At 33.7% G+C, this 9,971-nt stretch overlaps 4 protein-coding genes across 5 annotated transcripts; 2 read left to right on the top strand and 2 right to left on the bottom strand.

The window, feature by feature from the left end:
• Nucleotides 1-3: 3 nt before the first annotated feature.
• Nucleotides 4-1,261, top strand: Alr (Evr1_Alr domain-containing protein Alr). 2 transcript variants are annotated; one of them, XM_083041478.1, is made up of 3 exons: nucleotides 4-150; nucleotides 250-462; nucleotides 688-1,261. In XM_083041478.1, exons 2-3 carry the CDS (start codon nucleotides 379-381, stop codon nucleotides 1,081-1,083), a joined length of 480 nt encoding a protein of 159 aa, XP_082897604.1. In that variant the 5' UTR covers nucleotides 4-150; nucleotides 250-378; the 3' UTR covers nucleotides 1,084-1,261. The 2 variants fall into 2 exon arrangements, with proteins under 2 accessions (XP_082897604.1, XP_082897603.1); XM_083041477.1 differs by having other exon boundaries at nucleotides 88-462.
• A 167-nt stretch (nucleotides 1,262-1,428) lies between these two features.
• On the bottom strand, nucleotides 1,429-3,783 carry LOC145938093 (transmembrane protein 145). The gene is made up of 4 exons (XM_083041475.1): nucleotides 3,626-3,783; nucleotides 2,770-3,193; nucleotides 2,098-2,687; nucleotides 1,429-1,940 (listed from the first exon to the last, which is right to left on the bottom strand). Exons 1-4 carry the CDS (start codon nucleotides 3,773-3,775, stop codon nucleotides 1,668-1,670), a joined length of 1,437 nt encoding a protein of 478 aa, XP_082897601.1. The 5' UTR covers nucleotides 3,776-3,783; the 3' UTR covers nucleotides 1,429-1,667.
• A 1,442-nt stretch (nucleotides 3,784-5,225) lies between these two features.
• Nucleotides 5,226-6,779, top strand: LOC145938623 (ribosomal RNA-processing protein 7 homolog A). The gene is made up of 5 exons (XM_083042381.1): nucleotides 5,226-5,394; nucleotides 5,519-5,851; nucleotides 5,937-6,233; nucleotides 6,317-6,402; nucleotides 6,764-6,779. The coding sequence occupies exons 1-4, from the start codon at nucleotides 5,358-5,360 to the stop codon at nucleotides 6,400-6,402; spliced, it is 753 nt and encodes a 250-aa protein (XP_082898507.1). The 5' UTR covers nucleotides 5,226-5,357; the 3' UTR covers nucleotides 6,764-6,779.
• On the bottom strand, nucleotides 6,435-8,317 carry LOC145938622 (integrator complex subunit 15). The gene is made up of 4 exons (XM_083042380.1): nucleotides 8,123-8,317; nucleotides 7,122-7,743; nucleotides 6,744-7,042; nucleotides 6,435-6,657 (listed from the first exon to the last, which is right to left on the bottom strand). Exons 1-4 carry the CDS (start codon nucleotides 8,199-8,201, stop codon nucleotides 6,569-6,571), a joined length of 1,089 nt encoding a protein of 362 aa, XP_082898506.1. The 5' UTR covers nucleotides 8,202-8,317; the 3' UTR covers nucleotides 6,435-6,568.
• Nucleotides 8,318-9,971: the final 1,654 nt, after the last annotated feature.

Below are 9,971 nucleotides of genomic sequence, written 5' to 3'. Positions count from 1 at the left end.
TCTATATATATTATTTATTATATTCTTCTATTATTATATACAATTTTTATTGATGTAATATTTTTTTGCATCACCCTGTATGGAATGTTGAGTCAGGTTAGATTAGGTCAGATTACATCATGGAGTGGTTCGGCCGCTGCAAGGATGGAGGTTGTATGAAATTTTCAGTATTATAAAGACATGCCTTTAATTGTCATAAATCCGCTTTATTACGACTACGTGATGAATAATTTTATGAAAATGTGCAAGGATTAAAGATACCTTCGACGTCAATTTTATAACCGTAAGAAAGAAAAGAGAGGTTATGCTGCACGTGAGAGTTACGTTAACCTGCCAACGGTGACACCTAAAGATCTTTACATATAAAAGTGCTAGAAAATGTCAAATGAAAAGCCGTGTCGTGCTTGTACGGACTTTAGGACTTGGGCGAAACGTCAGAAAGAGGTCTATGACTCAAAAAAGGTAAACCAGCAATTCGTAAAATTTTTAATAATCATTCACGCTAGTTCTATTCTGAGTCATCAGATTCGACGAATATTTCTACTCTTGGTTTTTAATATATTTTATTATTTGAGATATATATTTTATATATTTTATTATTTTAGTAAGAATTGCGTTATAATTATTTTATGATGTCATATATCATAATCATATCATGTTATTATAACTTTACATTTTGTTTTTTAGGAAGTACAGAAAAAACAGGATCAAACTCCAATTACCAGTAACAAAAATACTCGAGACAATTGCCCCTTAGACAAGGATGAATTAGGTTCAAAATCTTGGGCCTTTTTACATACCATGGCTGCATATTATCCCGATAAACCGAATGAAAAACAGAAGGTTGACATGAAAAATTTCTTCCACATATTTTCCAAATTTTATCCTTGTAACATATGTGCGGAAGATTTGCAAGAACAGTTCAAACACTCACCACCAGAGACCGAGTCGCAGGAGAAATTGAGTCAGTGGCTATGCAGAATTCATAACGAGGTGAACAAGAAGTTGGGCAAAACAGAATTTAATTGTAAATTAGTGAATCAAAGATGGAGAGATGGCTGGCTGGATGGCTCTTGTGATTGATGATAGGTAACAATAGTAATTTTAAAATGTACAATGGGACCTGAATACAAAACCAATTATTGTATAGATAATTATTAGTATCTTTTCATTGAATGCAATCTGGTGATTGGAAATCTATTGGAGATTCATTTGCATAATATGTACATATAAAAATATAAAAAATGAAAATTGACAACAATATATGTTCTTAAAAACTTTTTGAAATTATCTTTTTTTTCGTGAAAAAATAGGATATACCATTTTTCACAGTATTAAAATCAGGAACAGTTTGAAATTGTATTTATTATAAATTTCTTTGTGACTAGATAAGATAAAAGTCATAAATTTGAGTCGTTTACATAGAAATCTTTTCCAATGTAATGGCAAAAATTTAGTATTATTATTAACATTGTTATTCGATTATCTAAATTAGAATATTCATTCCGATAGGATTTTTAATGCAAAAATGCATATATTGCCACGCATTATTGCACTGTGTAAGGTAAAAAAATATACTTATATTACAAAAATTGCTTTTCTTCAGCCACTTCAATAAGAGTGCGTTCCATAAATAGTGGCACTTTCCTATCTACTATTTTTTTTTTCTATCGTGATTGATTAAAGTAGGCCGGTGTCCGTGTGATAGTAAATGCCGTGACTGCGGTTCGAGAACCGGGCTCGTAGCTGTGATCCTGTCCCTGACCACCTATAGGCATAACTTGGCATGTTCTAATGTGGAATGGAAAACGCTTATTATTCACAGATGGTCGAGTTACATATAAAAATGTTATGTGACCCAAGAAGACAATGCAAAGGGAACTTCCTTTAGCGACACTTTCTCTCACCCATTGGTCCACAAATAGAGTGATAGTCAATATCTGTAGAAATCAAAAAAAGACACATTTTTAGAAAATATTTTTTAGTAAATTATATTTTATAATAAATATTTTTATATAGAATGTTTTGTGTTCAGATAGGTACACAAGTGATCAGAAATGATTTCAAATAAAATAAAACTTGATGCGTGAAACATACCGTTAGCGGGTGACAGAGAAACCACGTTGATCCCAGGATAATCAGCGAGAAGTAGAAATGGAGTTTTGTGTGAAGTTTTCTGATAGTCTTGAAGCAACGAGTGACAAACACGAACCATGCGATCAATTTTAAAGCTATTAATCCGTAGCCCGGCGGCGATTCGTAAATGTACAGCACCAGTCCTGGGTCGAATATCTCAGACTGATATATATACAGCGTCATTTGACAAATGGCAGTAATACTGGTAAACATTGCAAGCCATCGGACCTGCAATGGCGTAAGGACACTTTTAGTGATCGTGTAGCCCAATGCGAGCAGCAGCATCAGCACCGTGTACAGAGTTTCAGAGGACGCTGCCGAGAGCTGGCCCAATAAATGAGCGTTTTCGGCTGGTGCTCCTCTCAGACCGAGATTAACATAACTGTAAATCTCGCACAACAGGCCTAATAATTGACACAACACGGAGATCATGAAGAGCTTGTAGGATACGTGCAGCAGCCTCCTAGAGCGAAGTTGCAGCGCTACATAGAAACTGAGCGTGGTGACTATCACGTAGATACAGGCGGCCGCTATCAACAGCGGCAGTATATCTGCAAAACACAAGAAGAAGAAGCCCAATTAAAGAACGATGTTCCGCATCCTACCGATTGTCGTGAAGGTCAAATTACTTGCAGAATTCGTCCGCGGAGAAGTGCTCCTTCCAGAATGTATTGGTCGGCGCGTTGGTCAACGATATCCAGTACGTGACGTTCAAGCCTGTCTTGGAAGAGCAATCGGCTAAAACTATGAACCACCATCTCGGTCGTGCTGAGATGAATCTTCTCTGACTGTCGCATTCGACTATACCGTCGTCGCCTTCCACACATCCCGACAAGCGAAACGACGTGTTCAAGGGTATTATTTGACCGTAATCGATATCAAGGATACTCTCCTTTTCTCGACAAGTTTTGTTGGAGGGATAGACGGTGGGCCACTGATGAGGTCCATCATAGTAGAGCAATAGATTCAAGTCACGCTCTTCACTTCCTAATCGAAAATGGTATTGGAAAGTACCCCGCTCCGTTAAAAAACAGAATCTCGCGACGAATGCCCAGTTCTGAAAAAAAATTATTTTAATTATTTATCGTAATTATTGCGGAAAAAATTTACTTTATATTTTTTAAATCATGCAAATGAAAATTTATTCAGTCATTTTATTTAACAACAGATGATTTTGTTAGCACATAATATTATTGATTATAAAAAGAAACTGCCTCTTACTTTTATTATTATTTAGAGACATTATTTCTTATTTATTTATTTATTATTTATCACTTAGAGATTTTTCTGTAATACATATATAAATTTAATTTTTTTTATTCAGTCATTCATTTACAACAGATGATTTTGTTGTATGCATACAACGCAATAATATTGACTGTGTAAAAACTGCTATCCTAGAGGGATAGATTGAAGCTTCGCTAAAACCGCGAAAAAGCGGCTCGCGCGATTCCGTTTATAAATCAATCCAGGTTGATATGCAGTTTACCTCGCGTGTTACTAAATCGCCACGGAGTATCTTGGCATCGGCCTCTCGTAGTAAAGGTAGATGTGCGATCGAAAAGAGCAACAATAAAAATGCCAGTTTCGAATTTCGAGTGCGCGATGATGACGCTCGTGCGACAATTCCTCCGCACATAACTACTAGTGATCGTTACGGACGCACACTGTCAGCGGTCGGGCAAGCACTTTAATCAATATTTCTCGGTGCCATGACTTGTATAACAAGCATCGATTTGATGATATTGTTTGCGTGAAAACAGGCCGGACGTTCGCGAAATTGCTGTAGGAAGAGAGCGTTTGAAATTTATTTTTATGATACACCTTTTTGCAGTTGTACCTTTCTTATTTTCTATCGCAATTTTCCTCCATTTTCCTCTAATATATTTAAATATATATGTATTCTACTTTGACCAGCAAAATGCAATTGAATAGAGTCTACCTCTAAAAAAATTAATATCTTAGGCTTGCTTATTGTTAAATCATCTTCCTCGCAATTTCTATACATGTAAAATGAAATATTGATTCGAGCTTCGGTGAGAAAGAGGAAGCAAGAAGTAAAGGGTAAAAACAAGATAAATATGTAGCAAATGCAATTGAAAAACAATATAAGAGGGCGGCAAATTTTTGGATTGAAAGATATTTCTGCTCTTATTTAAATCGACTACGCGCGCTAAATGATTCGAATGTCCTTGACATTTGTGTATGTACATACATCGCTTGCGCGACATATACTATGCATGTGCAATGCGTCGTTTTCTCGCCAGTTTGAATTGATTATTTGCAATGCGGCGAGGAAAAATAACACTTTATTTGTCGCAATAATATATGCCATACATACATAATATATACATATTGATCTTTCTAGAGAGCAAAAAATATATTTTTTAAATAAGCGCCACACACACACACACACACGACTTTTAATATATTTTTAGATAATTAATTTAAAAAATTTTTCTTTATATATATATACACATACATAAAGATATGAAAAAATATATAAAATACATAAAATAAAAGAGATTAATTTGAAATAGTTTTGACTGTTATAATTATAAAAAATATATATATATTTTTTGATAAGTAAAATAAATTGATAACAAAAGATATGCGCGTGCTAAATCAAATTTTTAAGAGTTAATTTTTAAATATCGAGATTCCCGAAAAATATTAAAAAATTCTCTATATTCTCAATTTTCCTTTATTTCTCATTCTTTATCCATATTTCAATGTTTTACTTGAGGAAAATAGGATAACTGATAACTTTATCTTTATTTTAATTATTCATTATTATTTGTTAATTGCTTGTCACATATAGCTATTCAGTTAGAATTAGACGCATTTATATATAGTTATTATCAAAATTTGAGATCTTTCGTTCATAATTAATTACTGTCATCCATTTTAAGGTAACTGATGACATCATCCAATCAGAAAACACTATCTAGCAACGCACCAATCAAATACTGTCTTGAGATTCTAGAATATATATACTCTCTAGTAATTTCTCTAGTAATATTTCAGTGATCCCATGCGTCTTTATAACCTTATTTGTAATTTTCATTATAAACGCTAAAGGATAAAGTTATGCATAAATTTATTGCCAAAATCGATAGAATAATATAAAAAAAATAATAATAAATAGACTCTCGGTAAATGTTTAGGTTGATGCGCTCACTTTGAAATTTTTGATAAAAATAAATTGTAAAAATTCAAACATGGTAACCAATAAACAAAATACAAAAGGTTTTCAAAGTAAGTTATCATTATTCTACATATACACTTTAAAAAATATGTACAAAGAAAAAGTTTCTTTCTGATATATATACATATATACTGAATTATGTTTACAACAAACTTTTGTTTTGAATTATTACAGCGTTATGGATTCGCTTTGATGCAGACAGTTCGGATAAGCATCAATTATTTTTTAAGGAACACTCTGTAAGAAATCAAGAACCTGAATATCCCAGAAACAAAACTCTTTTTGTATTAAATGTACCATCATATGCAACCACTGATTGTTTGAAACATGCATTTATCAAGCTTTGTGGAGATGTACATTTGATTTCATTTTCGAAAGCAAAAGGATTCAAGACTGCATATATTGTTTTTAAAAAAGAGTCTTCCTTGGACAAGGCACTAGAACTGTCAGAAAATTGTGTCATTACATTGAACAGTGATGAAAATATATGCCTCACAGGGTTAAGAAGTAAGTTGTATTTTTTTTATATTTTAAAAGCAATTTATATTTCTTATATTACTCTTTCTAATTATTTTTTTAATTTTTCAAACAGAATGGTGTAAAGAGTATAATGATTCTTTGTGCGATGAGCAAAAAACAAAAAAAGAGATTGAAGAATATATGACTTTATATGACAAGCAGATAGAAGATCGTATTGCAAAAGAACAGAATGTAGAAGAGGAAGATGATGGCTGGGTAACCATAGCAGGTGGAAAGAAAAGAGGGCAATTTGCACCATCTAGAAAAGAATCTACCATTGGCAAGGTGCAACAAAAGGAAGAACAACGCAAGAAAAAGAAGCAATTACTTAATTTCTATACTTTCCAAATTCGTGAGACGAAGAAGCAGAGTAAGTGTAATTTTAAATTATAAGATTTTTGTAATATAAAATTTCTTTTAAAGACACGTTTAAATTTTATGATTTTTTTTTAGATTTAGTAGAATTACGAAAAAAATTTGAATTGGATAAAAAGAGACTGCAGGAATTGAAATTAAAACGGACATTCAAACCGTTTTAAGTAAGTGAAATATTTTTGTACAGTAGTTAAAAATATTAGTGTAATTAAATTCAATAAGATTGTATTTTTTTACAACAAATAATACTTATTGTAATTATACAATTAAACAAGAATTATGTACAAATAATAATTACTAAATCATTGCTGAAATATTCATCGTGGTGTCTCAAGCTGCTTTAGTTGAGTAAGTTTGTAATGTCCATTCGATTAAGAAATGCTGATACGACAATGGTTGCAGAAGTGCTAATAGTTCCTCTGTAACAGATGTTAGATATATATATAAAAGCTAACATTTTTTATATGTAAAATATATATTTTATATATATATATGAGATACATACGTTTATTTCCATAAATACAGTTTGCAGACATGGCCGCGCTGACGGCTTGCGCGAGTCGCTCCATGGCTAAGTCACGCGAAGCCGTATCTATATTGGCGCGATTTTGTAAGTTCGCCATTAATGAACGAGTAGTGGATGCCAAATGCTGCGCCGATATCGCGTGCTTGTTGCTACCGCTATTATTTAGACGCAATACCGAATCCATGAGTAACTGTTGAACCTTGGAATAAAATTTTCGCGTTTCTTCTTGACTTTCTGTATTTTCCGCGACATGACGCAGAGGGCTCAATATGCACCACCTGCGAAAAAATAAATGATTTGACATTAGACGCTTTTATTTATTATTTTTTATATTAAGAGTTACAGTACACGAAATACCTGAAGAGGCCTGCTATAGGTGTTATCGGTGTCATTGGAATTCCACCAGTGGGCAATGCTGGATTGTCTATTAAGGGAGTCAACAATAAACTTGGATTCTCATCGATCCATTCGCCTACCAATCTCAGCAGCTCCGCAGGAGGATCTTTATCTTCATAAACTTCACCTATCGCCGTTAATAAATTTGCAGTAAAATGTGGCGCGAGTACAGGGAGCTGCTTCAGCTTATCGATGGATTTTGGAGTAAGTACGAAATAGTCATTGAGTATATGCCTTGCCAATCCCACACTTTGCAACGAGGTGGAGCCTAATTGCTGCATCCAAATGCCAGCTGCATTCAGGATGATTTTGTTTTGCGTAGCAATTGCCAAGGATACCAGGTTACCCAAAGTTTTATACCTGGAACTGTCTGCTGGGAAAAGTGATAGAAAGAGAGCATTGCGTACTGCGGGAGTACCACCTGGACTTTGGAAGAAGTCGCTCATAATCTCTATTAACTGCAATTCTTGTATCGCCATAGTCATGTTACGTTTCTTTCGCTTCTCTAGCTCCCCAAACACAAACTCCGATATCAAGTCCATTTGCAGGTCAACTTGTTTACCGGGTCTGCAGCAGAGTATTTCTTGAATAAAAAATAAACTAATGCAGATATATAACAATTATTTGTAATATTAGATACTAGAACATAATATTATATATATATATATATATATAATTAGTTTATTAGAATATATAATATTACATAATATATTCTATTATATTAATAATATATTTGGATATATGTACAGTTATTTGTAATATTAGAATATTACATAATATAGAATATTAACATTAGAGTTAATATATATTGTAGTTATATTGAATATTAATTTTATTATATATATAATAAAATAATATATATAATATTATTAGATATTATTGGAATATAATATTATATATCTGTATAATTAAATTCGTTTGTACGCTTGTTATTGACGAGATAACCTTTATGCTACTCGTACCGATTCTGCATAGAGCTTCCCTGGCGCAATAAGGGAATTCCAGCTTTTTAAGAGCCTGTTTGACATCATTCCCGCTCATTATAAAATAAATAAAATTATAAAAATTTCTATAACAAATTATATTCAACTTTCAACGTTTGCTCTCTGACAGAAGAGAGCGGTTATGTGGTTATGTGGTTATGTGTGTAAATATACTACGCCATGACCAGTGCTGAAAATCTATAGTGTACGTGACTAAACTACAGAATTTCAGTATAATGCACCCGCGAAATATTCAATATAAGATTACCTAAGCATACAACATAAACATGGAATTATATAATGATTAATTTATAATAAAATTAATATTTAGATGTAAAAAAAATTTAATGATTACAAACTGAGAAATCTTAATAGAAATCTTTTGAAGTAATAAATCTAAGAACATATGAAAATTATGTATACAAAATTTTAATGAAATTGGTGTAGTTTTATTAATAATTTTGATATATTCATTGACAAAATATTATAAATACATTGCAAAATTTAGGCTTGATTAATTTAGGCTTGTTCAAATATTTAGGCACGACGATCGGCCAATGACAGCTGAGCGCTGCTTACGATTACGTCAAACGATCGGCCAATCATCGCTGAGCGCCGTTTACGATTACGGCGCAACGGTCGGCCAATCACAGCGCGAGTTTAACAATCTTGAGATATTTCAAACGCGAAGTTTAGTTAGTAACGTACTTCATCAACTGGTCAACCGTCTTCGGGTCCGCGATCGTGTCGGTGGTTCGAGTTTAAGTGAATTTCGCGAGTGTTTCACGATCCTGCTTGGATCAGATAGTATTATTTGCAATACAGATCGAGAGGAAATAATCGAACGTAAGCGGAGTGTGGCCCGAACGACGATAATGCGATCGATCCGTGCTCGTTCCAAGTGCATCGGATGCACTTGCCGGACGCGAGTGCCGGGAGTGCCGTATTAAAAGCGATTTGTGTGTTTTTTTCGGTCGGCTTAAAGTGGAGTAAATCCACAAGTGTCTGTGAATTGAAAAGAAATGAGCAAAGTGAGTGTTACTGGTGCTTCGCCAGCTCAAGGTCATTGTGGATTACGAGAAGAAAGTAGCGGCCATCCCCCCTCGCCTCACCCCCCGCCCCCCCGGTCCTCAGGATTCATCGACCGGTGAGTGCATTCGTTTAAGTACATTTGGTTTATTAATTGTTTCATTGTTGCGCTCCCGATGATTATTGAATCACGCTTTTGTTATTCTCACGATATTTCATCGTGAAACATTGTGATCTCCGTATTTCGTTAAAAGGTAGGACGACATATATATCGAGGATATAAGGGTGAACAAAATGGCGGAGTATAGATTATAGATCGCGAGTACAGTCGATAATTGAATTTATCCTGCGAGGCATCGTCACTTCGAATAGCGTTTGACAGATGTCGGCATGCGGTCACACATATGATAAGAGAGATTATATGTTTTGGGTATAGTACTCTTTCGGAGAAGTCGTTGTCCTCAAATAAGATGATGCGTGCGCGAAAAGCGTGGACTCTGACAAAGCATTCGCTTCTCCCCGAATTTGACCTCCATCGATGACCTGGGTACATACATACATACATACATATGTATATGTATCTATTCACGAAAAACGCGTCGTTGCGGAGACATGATATATGAGTCAGAATCGCGTTACGTGTAATCGATATGAAATGAGATGAGTCTTTCTAGAAACATTGAAATTAATATATCACTAAAAAAAGTATATATATATATATATATATATATATATAATTATTGTAATTAATCTAATTATATAAATTCTATTGAGATTAAATATAAGCAAAAGATTAATC

The sequence above is a fragment of the Prenolepis imparis genome, unplaced genomic scaffold, assembly GCF_030444845.1.
Source record: "Prenolepis imparis isolate NDT839.2.m4 unplaced genomic scaffold, iyPreImpa1.0 SCAF_7, whole genome shotgun sequence".
Taxonomy (NCBI): domain Eukaryota; kingdom Metazoa; phylum Arthropoda; class Insecta; order Hymenoptera; family Formicidae; genus Prenolepis; species Prenolepis imparis.
Note: the sequence above shows the minus strand (reverse complement) of the source record. Positions and strands in the feature narration are given on the sequence as shown.

What these genes read in the sequence shown, in the direction of transcription:
- Alr (XM_083041478.1), top strand. Translation starts at nt 379, where the DNA reads ATGTCAAATGAAAAGCCGTGTCGTGCTTGTACGGACTTTAGGACTTGG. An exon ending in AGGTCTATGACTCAAAAAAG is followed by an intron (nt 463 to 687) that starts GTAAACCAGCAA and finishes TTTGTTTTTTAG; the next exon opens with GAAGTACAGAAAAAACAGGA.
- LOC145938093 (XM_083041475.1), bottom strand. Translation starts at nt 3,775, where the DNA reads ATGTGCGGAGGAATTGTCGCACGAGCGTCATCATCGCGCACTCGAAAT. An exon ending in GCGATTTAGTAACACGCGAG is followed by an intron (nt 3,194 to 3,625) that starts GTAAACTGCATA and finishes ATTTTTTTTCAG; the next exon opens with AACTGGGCATTCGTCGCGAG. An exon ending in TTCTCTGTCACCCGCTAACG is followed by an intron (nt 1,941 to 2,097) that starts GTATGTTTCACG and finishes TGATTTCTACAG; the next exon opens with ATATTGACTATCACTCTATT.
- LOC145938623 (XM_083042381.1), top strand. Translation starts at nt 5,358, where the DNA reads ATGGTAACCAATAAACAAAATACAAAAGGTTTTCAAA. An exon ending in AAATACAAAAGGTTTTCAAA is followed by an intron (nt 5,395 to 5,518) that starts GTAAGTTATCAT and finishes GAATTATTACAG; the next exon opens with CGTTATGGATTCGCTTTGAT. An exon ending in TCGTGAGACGAAGAAGCAGA is followed by an intron (nt 6,234 to 6,316) that starts GTAAGTGTAATT and finishes ATTTTTTTTTAG; the next exon opens with ATTTAGTAGAATTACGAAAA.
- LOC145938622 (XM_083042380.1), bottom strand. Translation starts at nt 8,201, where the DNA reads ATGAGCGGGAATGATGTCAAACAGGCTCTTAAAAAGCTGGAATTCCCT. An exon ending in GGAAGCTCTATGCAGAATCG is followed by an intron (nt 7,744 to 8,122) that starts GTACGAGTAGCA and finishes TTTTTATTCAAG; the next exon opens with AAATACTCTGCTGCAGACCC. An exon ending in CTGTATTTATGGAAATAAAC is followed by an intron (nt 6,658 to 6,743) that starts GTATGTATCTCA and finishes CATCTGTTACAG; the next exon opens with AGGAACTATTAGCACTTCTG.